This window comes from Carassius carassius, chromosome 46 (genome assembly GCF_963082965.1).
Source record: "Carassius carassius chromosome 46, fCarCar2.1, whole genome shotgun sequence".
Taxonomy (NCBI): Eukaryota; Metazoa; Chordata; class Actinopteri; order Cypriniformes; family Cyprinidae; genus Carassius; species Carassius carassius.
This window is the reverse complement of record NC_081800.1, coordinates 15,839,021-15,856,623: the sequence shown is the minus strand read 5'-3', so window position 1 is coordinate 15,856,623 and position 17,603 is coordinate 15,839,021. Positions and strand designations below refer to the sequence as shown.

At 37.7% G+C, this 17,603-nt stretch overlaps 1 protein-coding gene across 2 annotated transcripts; it reads right to left on the bottom strand.

Annotated features, from left to right (window-relative positions):
- Positions 1-751: 751 nt before the first annotated feature.
- On the bottom strand, positions 752-13,139 carry LOC132129244 (kelch-like protein 21). 2 transcript variants are annotated; one of them, XM_059540757.1, is made up of 6 exons: positions 12,899-13,139; positions 4,429-4,693; positions 3,261-4,338; positions 1,964-2,369; positions 1,784-1,856; positions 752-1,171 (listed from the first exon to the last, which is right to left on the bottom strand). In XM_059540757.1, the coding sequence occupies exons 3-6, from the start codon at positions 4,285-4,287 to the stop codon at positions 839-841; spliced, it is 1,839 nt and encodes a 612-aa protein (XP_059396740.1). In that variant the 5' UTR covers positions 4,288-4,338; positions 4,429-4,693; positions 12,899-13,139; the 3' UTR covers positions 752-838. The 2 variants fall into 2 exon arrangements, with proteins under 2 accessions (XP_059396740.1, XP_059396739.1); XM_059540756.1 differs by lacking the exon at positions 4,429-4,693.
- Positions 13,140-17,603: the final 4,464 nt, after the last annotated feature.

The following is a 17,603-nucleotide window of genomic DNA, read 5'->3' as shown; positions in this document are numbered from 1 at the left end:
TCGTGTGATTTGAAATTCCTTTAGTTTTCATTTTATTAAAATTTAAAAAACGTCCCAACTTTTCCGGAATTCGGGTTGTACCTTCCTCTAAAATAAACAATGACTAGATAATAATAAACTTATTATAATATTAATATGAGAGTTGAAAAGCAAGTCGAATACAAATTCAGAAAAAATGCGATCACTGCATGCCCACTGTTGTCTGAAATGTAATGTAATTCTAGCAAGATGAACAATAATCAATGGGTTATGCTGGGACACAGTTACGGTGTTTATCTGTCAAACAAAATTATGGTGCTTTTGGAAAATCTTGGTTTCTCCCAAATCTCTGCGTATATAAAATACTTTTTGTTTTCCAAATTGCAGATATCTGTCTTACTGGAATGACTGGGGTCTCAAAACGATATTTTTTGAAAATAGCCATTTTTACTTTACGGTTATGATATTTATATTGTATTGTATTATATTTTTTGCATTAAATTTGCATTGTTGTGGATCACTTTTGGAGGTCCATGCTGAATTATAAAATACATTTAAAAAAATGAGCATAACCATAACCAAGGGTTTGATTGCTTGAAATTCACCAAACATGATAGTTACTATTTCATGAATCAATTCACTCAAGTCTCTATTCAAGGTAAACACAGTCAGCATTAGAAATGCATGCAACAATTAAAGCTGTAGTAATACTGGGTAACTGGGAGAAATAATGCAAACATTGATTGTCCATTCAACAGCTCCTTTTGCTGCCCAGCTGAGGTGAATATTTGATAAAGTGCAAAACACCTAGTAGTGATGTCACATTGAATGTCATTCAGTCTCACATTTAGTAAAGTTCTCAATGCACTTCATTGAGATCTTGGTTGTGGTTCTGATTGACGTTGTTGTGGTTGTGAAATGCCTGATTGCGGTGGTGTCTGTGGAGGTGGATGTCGTTGGGCTCAGGTATGTCGATGGGTTCGAAGGTGCTTGGAACAAGAGGCATAAACTGTCGGAATATGCTGACACTTCCATGCCAGAAGGTGGGCTGGGAGAGTCGGCCAGCTGGGGTCCAAGATCGAGTAGAGGGGTCATAGACCTCCACCACATCAGATAGCTCAAAAGTGCTGTCATAGCCACCGGACACATAGAGTCGACCACCCAGAGCTGCTACACTGCCTCCAACATGAACCTGTGGGAGGTGAGACTTTTTAGTTACCTCTGTGAATGCCTAATGTGGGTCAATGATGTGATGCTCATTTTTTGTCTTATTAAATTGTTACACAATAACCGTAATTAAAAAGCAACTCATCCATATAGTGATTTAAATAAACCTGTTTTATGATCATGTTTTTAATTGATGTATTAATATTTTTATATTTTTGGTGTGTGATCCAACTTATATTGTTATATAACAATTTATAATAGTAATAATATATATATCAATTAATATATAGTAATAATTAATTTAAATGCTTTTTAAGTCTTTTGTATGCTAAATCCAGGTTATGTTGTGTTGCCAGAAAAATCATGGTTCAACCAACATGCAGAAATGTGCAGAAAATAAAAAAATAAACAGGAAATGACATCATAGAGAGGACCCCTGCAGGAAAAAGGTCATTTGTCAATAGTGATGCAGTGACTTAAAAACCAGATGCAAAATCTGTGTGGAAAAATGTTTTGCCCTCAAGAGAAATTCCAGATCACTCTTAAAATTACTCACTTTTGACCTGTGAAAATGTTACGAAAAACAGTAAATGTGATCGCATCTTTAAAAAAATGAAACAAGGTCAAATGTACATACTTGTGTCATGGGACTAATCTTATCCCATTCGTTTTTCTGTGGATTGTAGACATCTACTTCTGCTGAATCATCCCTGAAACAAAACCACTGTCATGAGAAACATGAAAAAAGGATATCTTTTTCTGCATATCATTAGCTACTGGATATTTTACAATTGTGGGGAAAAAATAAGTACCTCACCTTACAAAGTAAATCAACCCATTTAGAGTGACTGTTTTGGGGGCAAAGGACCATGGAGGCAGTTCTCCACTGTTGACTAGTGACCAACGGTTGCTTACAACATCGTAACACTGAATTGCCATCGTGTCCTCTCCAGTTAAGGAGCCAATGGCATAGAGCCGTCCCCTGCATGCCGTAGTAGAACAGTTATCCATGGGATGTGGCATGGGCGGAAGGGCCTCCCAGCAGTCTAGAGTATGATCATAGCGCTCTGTGCTATCAGAGGCTACCACATACAGCTGACCCTTCAGGACGCAGGAGCTGTGGTACTCTCTGGCTTTCAGCATGGGGGAGACCTCCGTCCACTCGTTCACACTGGAGTTGTATCGCCAAACGCAATCATAGAGACGTGATCCATCTGAGCCACCTGTTGTAAGTGAAGCAGGTTGGACAGCTTAAACACTTCATCATCTATCAACCCTAATTTACAAACTTCCACACTATGTGCCACTCTTTAGGGTTACTGCTATAAATAGGGATAATTTGGGATTATTACCAGGAAAAATGTAGTTTGATTCTGTTAACCTCTTGTGTAGCCTGATTACAGATTTAATTACTTCTATAAATCAGTTCTTTCTATTAAATCAAACATACAGCTTACAACTGCCATCAACATCGGAACCGGAACTGTTGAATTCCAAAGTTCAGTGCTCAGTCACCTTTTTAAACACCACTTACATAACAGCAAAGAACACTTAGAATAGAAGCAGCATTGGACTGCATGAGATGGCTTCTCGATTGAATCACTGTCCGTTCCTGAAGGTCCGTTCTATACATGTCACCTGAAATCATGTTGGCCACTGCTGATCTAGCAGAACATTATGTCCCATCACCACACTCTAACATGGCCGAATATACAGGGGTTTATTTATACATTGGCCGCCATGTTGTAAACAGTTTGGAAAGAAGGACACTCTGAGCCTGCCTGGGGATTTGTGCTTTCTTCTATTACATTAGCATGATAACACAAGTTGCAGTTGATCATTGAGTAAGGCTGATGATACATGGAGCAACTCTTTGAGCAATGCTACCGAGCAACTTTGGTCAATGCTGCCATCAACGGGCTACCAGGTGAGAGATAGGGCCCACGACTGATCTAAAGTATCCAGATAGAAATGTGTTACCCATCCTCAATGACAAAGTGCCCTAGCAACATTATTCAAAAAAAGCTGCCTGGCAAAATTGCTCAAAAGTTGTATCCCCATGTATCATCAGCCTATAAGTTTGTCCCAACAGGAAACTTCATCACTGTACTAACCTGTCACGTAAATGTCATTGCCCAGGGCGGCTATGCTGTAGCCACCTCCAAGGTGGTCTGGGAATTCTGCTAAGTATCTCCACTGTCCGGTCTGTGGGTTATAGCAATCCACAGTAACAAGCTCATCACAGTCTTGATCACATCCTCCCACCACCACCAGAATTTCGGCCAGGCCGGTGGATGGACGTGGGCGCATTCGATGGCTGGGTCGGTCATGTCGGTCATATTCGTAAGACTGAAAGCTGCGTGCCTCACTGACTAACCGTAAACAGGCTGGCGACAAGTAGACCAGTGGATCGCTCTCCACATGGGCCAGAAGATAGAAACGGCGAACAAACGGCACCCGTACTTGCTGCAATAACTCAGGCCAGTGATGCAATCGGTGATGCAAGTCAGCTTTAACCCAGCGCACGGCAATCTGGTATGTCGTTTCTTCCTTATCCACACACAGTCCGTCATCAGACACAAACTCAAGCAGCCGCTTCCACGACAACCGTTCAAAGTCCATGCTCTTTGCCAGCTCCACAATGTTCTTTAGCACAAAACGGCGAGCACTAGCCGCTAGCTCACGACAGGCATAAGCCTCTGCGAAGTCCTGGATTTCCAAGCAGTTGGAAACATCAAGTCTCTGCTCCAGGTATGCGCAGCATGCTTCTTTGACGGATGGGAACTGGAAGAGGTCCGCTGTCTTGAGCAGCAGGTCCACGTTGTCATGTGTGACGGTCACGCGACCTGTGTAGCAAAAGTCTACCAGGAGGCCCAACAGTTCAGCTGATACTTCGTGTAGCACCACACGGTCCATGACACTCTCTCGTAGCGTACCGGCAAACATGGCACGGAAGTAGGTGCTGGCAGCTGCTAGAACAGTTCTATGGCAGTGGAACTCTTTGCCTTCAGCACACAATGTGACATCAAAGAACTTTCGCTCGGCGCGGAGCTCGTGGATGCCACGAAGTAAGTTGACAGCGTGGGCCGCATCGAAGAAGGGCAGCATAGAGGGCTGGGTTTGTAAAACTGGTTTCTCCATAGCTTACTTTACTTTCTCTTGACGTACGTCTGGTCAGAACTCTGGATTCTTCTTTAAACAGAGAACAGGAGTTTATTAGTAGTCTGTAGTAGTAAAACAAGTTTTAAAAACAGAAAACCACAAATTGAAGTTTCAGCCTACCTGTGGATCTTCTCAAAGCTTTTAAATTTGTGTAAGGGATACGGTAGCTTCTAGAATTGAATATCATGTGTTTATTATGAATGTTAGCAACCACTGGTCTCTTAAGAAAGTGTGCTCATCTTGTCTGGCCTATAAATACACCAGCAGTGTCCATTTTCACAGGCTGGGTGGGGGGGGGGGGTCTTCACACACCCTTTAGCTTCTCTTACTGAAGATTACAGAAACTTCTCCACTCTGAATCTTAACTCCTCATACAGCAACAAATCTAACGAAGGTTTACAGGAATAGTTCAGCATTCATCATTTAATCAATATCATATCATTCCATTAGTATTATTCTTTTTTCAATGAAACATAAGAGTATGATCTAGCTGCTCTTTTCCATATGAAGAACATGAATTGTGAAAAGGACACTAGAGCTGAAACAACGAATCGATTTAATCGATAAAAATCGATTATTAAAATAGTTGTCAACTAATTTAGTCATCGATTCGTTGCTAAATAACTTTTATTTGCCGTAAGTGGCTCATTTCGTGCATATTTCAAATCTGCGGTGACCAAAGTGTGGCAGTAATGAGCCATCGGAGGTTTTACTCAGCCAGTACAGACGGAGAAGTAGCGAATAGCCAATAGCTGGCCTCGTTTTATGTCACGTGCTTCCCGAACAGCGTCTCTGCAGCATTTAGCGGGATGTGGGAGACTGGGAGTACTTTACTTTGAGCCTTCAAAAAAGAAGAGTAACCTGTAAACTCTGCACTACTGAACTGTTTAAGGGGACGTTCACATATCGCGTCTTTTGCGCGCTCAAGTTCGTTATTTCCAACACCGCACCGCATCGAGTTAAAAACATCTCAACTTTTCAGAATGCTGCAAGCGCATCGCGGGTCATGTGACAAGAACTAACCAATCAGCTTCATCCTTTCCCGTAACAACGTTAAAAGCTCAGTCAAGATGAAAGGAACAGCTGATCATAGTTGTATATGGATTTCCATTTTGAAATAAATTTAGTAGCAGAGCTACTGCAAGTGATTTTTTGAGCTGCAAATCCATTTATCCTTTGCTGAAATTTCCGCGTCTTCAAGGAGAGAGCACGTCATGGTTGCTTATCAAAGGCAGACGCCTCAGGGGCGCTTCTGCCCGAGCGCTTTGAAAAGAAGGAGAAAGCGCCACGCGTTTTTAGGCACGATATGTGAACGGCCCCTAAGACTTTTATTTGTGCAGATTCTCCAGTACAATGTTGTTTGCAAATGTTTAGTCGTAAAAGCTGATAACATTGCTTTTTAACAGTTAACATTTAAAGCTTTACAAACATGTTCTGTGATCAGTTTGTCGTTTACCAGTTCAAAATTCAGTCGTGCAGCCTAATTATGACTGAATGAGAGAGGTAAATGTTTAAAGATATTTGAAATGCACTTTTTTTCTAAGTATTCACTGCTCTTTTTCACACAGCAGGTTTTTTGTGTGTGACTGTCCAATTTTTTTTTTCTGGACAACCTTCTGATGGATTTTACTTTAAATTGTGAGTTCCATTCAGGTTTCATGCCATTGGCACTTTATTCGAAGGATTGTTTACAATTTCACAGCAAAAGCTATAAAGCTGTTTCCCAGTAAATAATAAAATACAATGCACTGCAATTTTATTCTGTTTTATCCTTATTCTTCGTGAAAATATGTTCTGAAAGATTCCTTAATAAGCTTTGTTTGGGATGTTAAACTACTTTAGGAGCTCTAAGGACTGCCATGGTGAAAACATTATTTTAAATCTCCTTGTGAAATTTGCTAGAGTATAGGTCAGTGTTCTGATTGCAGAAGAGTTCGACAAAGGATTACTAACACAATAAAACAACTCCAGGTATATTTTTGATTAGGATATGACAGTGCAAAATGGTTAAAATCTCTTAAAAATCTATGCTGAAGGATAAAGACCATTTATTAATAATTTACTTGGGGAAAAAATGGGAAAAACTAAAATATAAGTACATAAACCGATTAATCGATTAATCGTAAAAATAATCGACAGATTAATCGATTATCAAAATAATCGTTAGTTGCAGCCCTAAAGGACACAAAGGAACAATAAAACCATCACAGAAGTAGTCCATACAAGCTGTGTGCTATATTATAAGTTTTCTAAAGCAGTATGTGAGCTTTGAGTGAGAAACAAAGGTGTCATTCACTCACACTGTTCAATTTGTCTCTTTGTTGTAGCTTTCAAATCTCATCTGCCTACACTAGAACCGATAACTACATTAACATCCACATTGGCATATAAAAATGTTCTGGGCCCGGTTCCCCGATAACGCTCACTCTTAGCGCGCTAAGAAGACCTCGAAAGATATATCTTACCTAAGTTGTTTATGTTCCTAAGTGTGTTCCCCAAAGTGTCCCTTAGGAAGCTTATTAGCACGCTGCCTCTTACGTCCGACGTTACAAGAGCGCTGTCCCCAGTGAAGGTGCTGAATTAGTTGGCATCGTTTGCTCAGGAATCGATTTTCCACTTCACGCGAAGGTGCAATACAGCGTTAAGAAAGACAACACGTTCTATGCAAATGAAACATTCCTCAAATTATTACAGTAACATTTATTTTAACAGTTTAAGTTGTCAGTAAAATATAGACTATAAATTAAATTATCAAATGGTCAGAAATATGTTCACACGGTATGTTGTGAGTGTGACAGTTAGATGAACCGGGTATCTCTCACTAATCATCCACCCTCCTTATCCCATTGTGCCACTTGTGTCGCTTCTTCGACTTCTAAAAATTATGTAATATACTTTTTTTTTTATTAATGGTAAGGTACTTTACAATCAGAATTGATTGGCAAGCAGCTGCAGTTACTTCCATTTAATGCGGTATTGATTGCCATTGGTTAATGTTTTCAATAAAAAGCAACCTATCTACAATGATGCTTCTCGTCAGAGGAACTTGAAGTTTTGCTGAACCTTGCCACCAGGTCGGAGATCACACCCCTATGGTCCACTATAACCTGCACGTTTATGGCCGCATATCCCTTTCGCGATATGTACGCCTGACCAATCACTGATGGATTGGCGATAGGGATGAGTGTGTCATCCACCAGGATGTAATCCCCGGCATGGCGCAGAAGGGCGTTGGTGACAGTGTGGACGCACCTCCACACTGAGGTCTAAGGACACGTTGGATCGCTGCCATAGTTGGTTGCTTACTGGACACCACCATCCATACCCATTTATAGATCTTAGCCGTTTAGAGCCAAATTGTTTGCCAGATTTTAATTAAATAGAAAATAGCCTAGGCTAATTACCACCATAGTAGTTCTGATACCACATAAAGTCAACTTCATAAATAGGCCTGTATCCATTGCGAACATATTTTATTATGAGTCTTAAAATGTCCATAACATAAAATCATTGTTGAGCCACAACATTGTCAACATACCATAGTCTGACTTGTACTGCGCTGCGCTGATTTCTAAAGACTGCTGCACAGTGGCGGTGACTAGCGTCTTGAGCTCAAACAATGCTAAGAGAGAGCTTACGAATGGTCCAGACCAACCTTACGAAAGTGTGACTTACAGAAGATATACTTAGCGTATGAACGTGTCGGGAATTGTGCCATGAGGTTAAGAGAGAGGTTAAGGAATAGGTTAAGAACTACTTAGCGATAAGAACGTTTTGGGGAACCGGGCCTTGTTTATTATAAGCATACCATGCAGTTATGTCATCTGTCACTTTAAATGCTTAACCTCAATAATATCAAGTGTAATCTGATTTGTTGTCAATGTTTTTATTGTTCATCACTTGGAAAAAAAAAATAGAGGAACAATATCATTGGAATCATTTTCAGAACTGTGTTGTTGTTATCACTATAATTGCGGTGTGGACTTTAAGAATTAAGGCCCGTTCACACCAAGAACCGTAACTATACAGATGATAGATGATGTTGTCTGTTTATTCCAAGCACACACTCGTCTACTACTTTAAATTCCCAAGCTGATGGCTGAAGGTCTGGAATTCATGGCAGCTTTCATTGGCCAAGACCCAGAGACAGGCACTAGAGTTAGTGACTCGGACTTGTGTCTTCAGACTTGACTCGACTCAAGGAAAAGGACTCATGAATATTTTAAAAGCAACTCAACTCTAAATCCTTGTATAACCTAACTGATATTGAAAAGGCGGATCTATTTATCTATCTATAACTTGTTCAAACCATCTGTGGCAAGACGTTTCTGATCTACATTTAGCATTATTAATTTGTAGGCTAAGAACATTTCAAAAGAATCTTGGGTAATTGTTGTTAGGTGGCTAGGATAGAACTTAAACTTTGAAAATGCTGGTTATCTTTCTTTTCTGTCTTAAGATAAAAACGTTTTGATTATTGTAGACATTTTTAGTAAAAATAGTTTTAAGTAAAATATCACAATGGTATAGATTTCAGGATGAAAAGTCTGAACAGAAAGATTATTTTTGTCACATGGCCTCGCATGTATCTAAATGTAAAGAATAAATAAATAAATAAAAATAATATATATATATATATATATATATATATATATATATATATATATATATATATATATATACACACACACAGTACAGACCAAAAGTTTGGAAACATTACTATTTTTAATGTTTTTGAAAGAAGTTTCTTCATCATAACATCCAGTCTATCACATGATCATTTAGAAATCATTCTAATATTCGGATTTATTATGAGTGATGGAAACAGTTGTGCTGTCTAATATATTTGATGAATAAAAGGTTAAAAAGAACTGCATTTATTCAAAATAAAAAAAAAATTCTAATAATATATATTGTAATAATATATTTTTTTAACTATCACTTTTTAACAATTTAACACATCCTTGCTGAATTAAAGTATTGATTTTATTAAAAAAAAAGAAAGAAAAAAAATTACTGACCCCAAATTACTGACCAGTAATGTATATTGTTATTACAAAATATTTATATTTTAAAAACATAGCTTTTTTTTTTTTTTAATTCATCAAAGTATCCTAAAAAAGTATCACATGTTCTGAAAAAATATTAAGCAGCAGAACTGTTTCCAACTTTGATAATGAATCATCATATTAGATTAGATTTAGATTTCTAAAGGATCATGTGATAATGATCCTAAAAATTCAGCTTTGCATCACAGAAATAAATGATAATTTAAAGTATAATAAATTTAAAAACAATTATTTTAAGTTCTAATAATATTTCACAATATTACTGTTTTTTTCTGTATCTTTGATCAAATAAATGCAGGCTTGATGAGCAGAAGAAACTTCTTTCAAAAACATTAAAAACAGTAATGTTTCCAAATTTTTGGTCTGTACTGTAATATATATATATATATATATTACAGTACAGACCAAAAATATATACAAAACATATATACCAAAATATATATCAAAATTTTTTTGTATATATATGTTTTTTAAATATATATATATATATATATATATATATATATATATATATATATATATATATTTTTTTTTTTTGTCCAGACCTCTGCTTGTAAGAAAACATAGAGCCTTGGAACTTTAATTGAATACCCTGACTTCAAAAACAAATAATTTATTTGTATGGTTTTGTAATATCTGCGTCATATATTTTCTTTTGTGTCATGGTAGATAGGATTCTTATTATAGAATTTGATTACAGAAAAAAAAATTTTGAACATGGTAATGGATTAAAAAATATAACAGGCTATATGTAAATTAACCTGATCTTTTTTAACCTTTAAAAAAAAAAATCATCATACATTTTGTATTTAGCCTATTAAACAGCTTTGTAGGATTTTTTTAGCGAGCCATTAAATGACTTGAGACTCAACTCGTGACCAAAGACTTGAGACTTGACTCGGACTCCAGGTTAAAGACTTCAGATTTGACTCGGACTCCAACTTAAAGACTCGTGAACATTTCTGCCAAGCCCCGCCCATGAGGTTGTTTGACCAACACGACAAACAACCAATCACAGTTTGTTTTGTTCAGCAGCATGTTTCGGGGCATGCAAATGTCACCACAATAACAGACTGGTGTGTAAAACTCCCTGACGTATTTCCACTTTTGTGTCCCATATGCATCAGACGTTCAGCCAACAGTCCATTGGCATGACGTCTGAGACTGGGACTATAGTCCTTGGTGTGAACAGGTCTTAAGAATGATTATTAAAACTTCAGTTATAGTTAACATTATAGTTATTGTCCTTAATGTCAATGGGTCTTAATGGCTCAAATTTTGGTCTGTTTATCGTAAAAAAGCTATTGTATATATTCAGAAGATACAGAACAGTTACATGATTTTTGAACTTTGCAGTAACTACCATTCACTTGCATTGTGTGGAAAAGAGCAGATCAGACTTTCTGCTTAATATCTACTGTTGTGCTTTACAGAAGGAAGTAATATGAATGATTTGAGCGTGAAAAAATAATTTTGGGTAAACTATCCTTCTAAAGTAATGAACAAATCCTAAATTTTACAATATTCTGCTAACAAGTTAGCAGTCTGTGTAAAAATGCCCTACACTGTTTCTCCTTTATATTCTGTTTATATTCTCAACAAAAGTCACAAGTGAGGGTTTATTGTCAATGGCAGTGTGAGTTTAAAATAAAATGGCATTTCCATCTACAGGGTAAGGTATCAAAACAGGCTGGCAAACACACATGCTTCCTCAAAGGCATAACACAACCATAGCTTATACTGAAGATCCATGTGACATTATGCAGCTCAGTGATGTTTTATGAAGGTTGGCTCATCAAAACAGATGAGAGAGGGAAAGAGAGGGAGGGGCTCCAATGGATCAACAAACTGCAGAGAAATAGACCTGCTCTGAACAGCATAGCTCTACAGTTTTCAATGAGAGACCTACATTATGCATTGCAGGGTTGAGGAATAACATTCATTTGAGCATGTACTGGGTTCCCAAGAGGCTGAGTATTTTTGGAATGCATTAGATGCCAATATTCTCCATAATGCAGTGTCGCAGTTCTGTGTCTGTTAGAGAAATGTGTGTGTGTGTAAATGCAGCTGTATTCAACAAAGATAATTATAACATTGATCATTTTATCCTATGCCTGTTGCGTATTAGACAACTCGCATACCAGGGTGCTTACTAGTAGTCCGTTTACCAGTTGGTCCAAGAATAGCATGCCTGACAGTTACCAGCACTAGATTTCTCCTGACTTACTGTCCTGCCATGTCAATACAGCGTCATGATCTAGTTATGAGACATGAATCATGACTATAAACAGGAAGTCCAACTCTTTGATGTAGTGTGAGCCGCCATATCAACAAAAAAGCTATAAAAAATACTGTATTTTTAATAAGCATAATAAAGTCATTATTTATGATTTATTTATATTGTTAGACTGACTTTAAAATGTGTCTGTTACTGACCCTTACAACCAGTGAAATAGAAGTATCTTCTTTGTACGACTCTAGAATAGAAAACACCTTTATGAACCCCTCAGGACCTCTCTTCCATCTGAACATCCACTGTACACCCTGTGTGTGTCTCTAACCCACCAGTGTCCTGCAGTCTAATGTTGCAGCTGACTGAGTGATGCCCATCATAACACAGCTGCCATAGCTCTGCATTCCATCAGCACAAATCCAAAGAAGCCGAGCAAGTTTAGGACTCGGGACAACCAGGATCAGGCTCTGTTTATTCGATATAGCAAGTCAGTCCTCAATAAATTCAAATCATCACGAACCATTAATAAATGTATGCAAGTGCACACACACACATATATACATATACACATACACACAGAGCCTAGCATTTCTTCAAATTAAGTGTGTGTGTGTTTATATATATATATATATATATATATATATATATATATATATATATATATATATACACACACACACACACATTTAATTTGAAGAAATGCTATATATATCTATTTATCTATCTATCTATATATATATATATATATATATATATATATATATATATATATATATAGATATATATAGATATATATAAATATATAATAAACACCCACTCACTTTCAACTGAAAAAAAAAAATTAACGTTAAATGAAAAAAAATGTAGATATTCCAACCCCCAGCACCGCGTATAAAGTAAAATGTTTACAAATATATTGATTACAGAAATGTTAACAATGTCTAGACCTTGAATGTTGGTTTTAAAGCAAGTTTTACCCTTTCATCAGACTTCTTGCTATAGTTTATAGCCGGGATACCTTCAAATTCCAGTCTATTTTAAGATTTGACCCGATGGTTAGTGTCATGCATTGCTCATATTCACCTACTGCCAACTACATAAAGGCTTCACGTAACAAAGGAAACGTTTCTAATATATTTTTTTATCCATTAAAACAACCACAAAGACTTGAGCGTGATGATCAATACAGAAACACGCGTAACACAGAATAACCGTCTGCTGTTTGTCTGCTTCGGTTGAGAAAAACAACACGAGAAGCGTCACATTCCCCTGGCGCTTTTCTACTTACCTAATCCAGCTGTTAGCGATTTCGGTTGCTATCCGCCTCGGATAATTTGAAAGATTTGGTATAATTTGTCCTATATCCCTATTCAGCGGTTAACTCTGCTAATGTGTGTTTTCTCTCCGCTCATGTCAGCGCCATGACTCCGCATCATCAGAGATCCTCATTGGACACTTGAGCAGCAGTTACATGGTGACGTGATCTCAAGTTTGACTGTCCAAACTGTTGAACTGACGCCGCACACCGATGCGCATCTATTACTTCAGAATTATACCGAGAGTCTGTGTTCCCTTTCTGCATGAACCCGGTATGTTTGTACAGACTCTCTAAATATATTTTAAAAAGATCATAGAGAATTAGGTTTTGCAATAAATTAACACCGAAGGCCGGAGTTTAGTTGTCACGGGGGGTTATCAAGGGTTTAAATAAAAGTCCAGGTAGCATTAATATTTGCTTTGTCTTGGCTGTGGATCATGTTCATCTTAAAAATAATAAATGTATGCAAGTGCGCGCGCGTGCGAACACACACACACAACTCTGGAATAACCTTCCTAACATTGTTCGGGAGGCAGACACACTCTTGCCTTGCAGTTTAAATCTAGATTAAAGACCCATCTCTTTAACCTGGCTTACACATAACATAATAATATGCTTTTAATATCCAAATCCGTTAAAGGATTTTTAGGCTGCATTAATTAGGTAAACCGGAACCGGGAACATTTCCCAATAAGTCAAGTCAAGTCACCTTTATTTATATAGCGCTTTAAACAAAATACATTGCGTCAAAGCAACTGAACAACATTCATTAGGAAAACAGTGTGTCAATAATGCAAAATGATAGTTAAAAGCAGTTCATCATTGAATTCAGTGATGTCATCTCTGTTCACTTAAATAGTGTCTGTGCATTTATTTGCAAGTCAACGATATCGCTGTAGATGAAGTGACCCCAACTAAGCAAGCCAGAGGCGACAGCGGCAAGAAACCGAAACTCCATCGGTGACAGAATGGAGAAAAAAACCTTGGGAGAAACCAGGCTCAGTTGGGGGGGCAGTTCTCCTCTGACCAGACGAAACCAGTAGTTCAATTCCAGGCTGCAGCAAAGTCAGATTGTGCAGAAGAATCATCTGTTTCCTGTGGTCTTGTCCTGGTGGTCCTCTGAGACAAGGTCTTTACAGGGGATCTGTATCTGTGGCTCTAGTTGTCCTGGTCTCCGCTGTCTTTCAGGGCAGTAGAGGTCCTTTCTAGGTGCTGATCCACCATCTGGTCATTGACCCTCTGATCTGGATACAGACTGGATCTGGTGGCTACGGTGACCTCAGAATAAGAGAGAAACAGACAAATATTAGCGTAGATGCCATTCTTCTAATGATGTAGCAAGTACATAGGGTGTTATGTGAAGTGTTCCCGGTTCCGGTTTACCTAATTAATGCAGCCTAAAAATCCTTTAACAGATTTGGATATTAAAAGCATATTATTATGTTATGTGTAAGCCAGGTTAAAGAGATGGGTCTTTAATCTAGATTTAAACTGCAAGAGTGTGTCTGCTTCCCGAACAATGTTAGGTAGGTTATTCCAGAGTTTAGGCGCCAAATAGGAAAAGGATCTGCCGCCCGCAGTTGATTTTAAAATCTATACAATGTTTGATAGGGAGCCAGTGCAGTGTTGACAGGACCGGGCTAATATGGTTATACTTCCTGGTTCTAGTAAGAACTCTTGCTGCTTCATTTTTGGACTAGCTGTAGTTTTTTTACTAAGCGTGCAGAACAACCACCCAATAAAGCATTACAATAATCTAACCTTGAGGTCATAAATGCATGGATTAACATTTCTTCATTTGACATTGAGAGCATAGGCCGTAATTTAGATATATTTTTGAGATGGAAAAATGCAGTTTTACAAATGCTAGAAACGTGGCTTTCTAAGGAAAGATTGCGATCAAATAGCACCCCTAGGTTCCTAACTGATGACGAAGAATTGACAGAGCAACCATCAAGTCTAAGACAGTGTTCTAGGTTATTACAAGCAGAGTTTTTAGGTCCTATAATTAACACCTCTGTTTTTTCAGAATTTAGCAGTAAGAAATTACTCGTCATTTCATTAGTTCTTCAAATTGGTGTGTTTCACCGGGCCGTGAAGATATATAGAGCTGAGTATCATCAGCATAACAGTGAAAGCTAACACCATGTTTCCTGATGATATCTCCCAAGGGTAACATATAAAGCGTGAAGAGTAGCGGCCCTAGTACTGAGCCTTGAGGTACTCCATACTGCACTTGTGATCGATATGATACATCTTCATTCACTGCTACGAACTGATGGCGGTCATATAAGTACGATTTAAACCATGCTAATGCACTTCCATTAATGCCAACAAAGTGTTCAAGTCTATGCAAAAGAATGTTGTGGTCAATTGTGTCAAACGCAGCACTAAGATCCAATAAAACTAATAGAGAAATACACCCACGATCAGGTGATAAGAGTAGATCATTTGTAACTCTAAGGAGAGCAGTCTCAGTACTATGATACGGTCTAAATCCTGACTGGAAATCCTCATATATATATATATATATATATATATATATATATATACCATTTTTCTCTAAGAAGGAATATAATTGTGAGGATACCACCTTTTCTAGTATCTTGGACAGAAAAGGGGGATTCGAGATTGGTCTATAATTAGCTAGTTCTTTGGGGCCAAGTTGTGGTTTTTTGATGAGAGGCTTAATAACAGCCAGTTTGAAGGTTTTGGGGACATATCCTAATGACAATGAGGAATTAATAATAGTCAGAAGAGGATCTATGACTTCAGGAAGCACCTCTTTTAGGAGCTTAGATGGTATAGGGTCTAACATACATGTTGTTGGTTTAGATGATTTAACAAGTTTATACAATTCTTTCGTCTCCTATAGTAGAGAATGAGTGGAACTGTTCCTCAGGGGGTCTATAGTGCACTGTCTGATGCGATACTGTAGCTGACAGCTGAATGATTGCAATTTTATCTCTAATAGTATCGATTTTAGGAGTAAAGTAGTTCATAAAGTCATTACTGCTGTGGTGTTGGGAAATGTCAACACTTGTTGAGGCTTTATTTTTCGTTAATTTAGCCACTGTATTGAATAAATACCTGGGGTTATGTTTGTTTTCTTCTAAAAGAGAAGAAAAGTAATCGGATCTAGCAGTTTTTAATGCTTTTCTGTAGGATAGGTTACTTTCCCGCCAAGCAATACGAAATACCTCTAGTTTTGTTTTCCTCCAGCTGTGCTCCATTTTTCGGGCTGCTCTCTTTAGGTTGCGAGTATGCTCATTATACCATGGTGTCAAACTGTTTTCCTTAACCTTCCTTAAGCGTAGAGGAGCAACTGTATTTAAAGTGCTAGAAAAGAGAGAGTCCATAGTTTCTGTTGCATCATCAAGTTGTTCTGAGGTTTTGGATATGCTAAGGAATTTGGATACATCAGGAAGACAACTTAAAAAGCAGTCTTTTGTGGTAGAAGTGATGGTTCTTCCATACTTGTAACAAGAAGTAGAATTTAAAATTTTGGCTATATGAAGTTTGCACAAAACTAAATAATGATCTGAGATATCATCACTTGGCTGCATAATTTCAACACTATCAACATCAATTCCATGTGACAGTATTAAATCTAGAGTATGATTTCGACAATGAGTAGGTCCTGAAACGTGTTGTCTAACCCCAATAGAGTTCAGAATGTCTATAAATGCTGATCCCAATGCATCTTTTTCATTATCAACATTAGGGGTGTAACGATTCACTCGTTTTCTCGATGCATCGATTACAAACCCTGTCGATTCATATGCATCGATCTTGAAACATGATTTTTGAATCGTGAATCACCGATCTTGGACAGTAATCGATTCAAAATGCTAAGAATCGAATGAATCGCGATTTCTATAGCGATTCAATGCTTTCAAAATGTATACACATTAAATTACTACACGCACGAGTTAATGGAGACCTTGAAGAGTGTTCGTGAATCGTGCCTCTTATCTGTCCTTCACGCGCTCCACTGTTTATGAGACTGTCACAGGATTGCGCTCTTGCTCCGTTCGTCTTTGACGCAGCTGACGTGTGATCTATAGGACTCGTGGCCAGTAATGCTAACGTGAAATTTGTCAATGGCTCTCTGCATCTTACCGACGGAGTTACCGGAGCCGTCGACAGCTGTATTTATTGCATGGACGGAGCAGAAATGTAAGTGTCTAAATCATACGCACAGCATTTACAACGACCTTGAAATAAGAGCGCGAGATTTATCTGATAATCAGATGCATGAAAGTAGCGTTTGTTTCATTAGCAAACAGACATCTGGCACGTTTTTTCTCAGAATCATTCGCTGATGGAGAGGAAAAGTTAAATAGAGATGAAGACGTTTTCACACTGTAAGAGAAGCGATCTCGCTCTCATAGACGTGCCAGGCTATATCTGCAGCTATACTGAATAAAAGCAGAATGAACTGATGAAACTAAAAAAAAAAACACAAAAAAATTATGCACTGCGCTAATTGACTTTTATTACAGTACAGAAACTATAAAGTATATTTTCTACCTTATTCTGTGTAGAAAATTTAAATAATCGCTAATTAAATGTAGCCTAGTATATAAAACAATCATAAAATTGCCATTAGGAAAAAAATATCGATTACAAATTATTGATTATTGTCCAGCAGTGTATTTGATTTATTACAGCT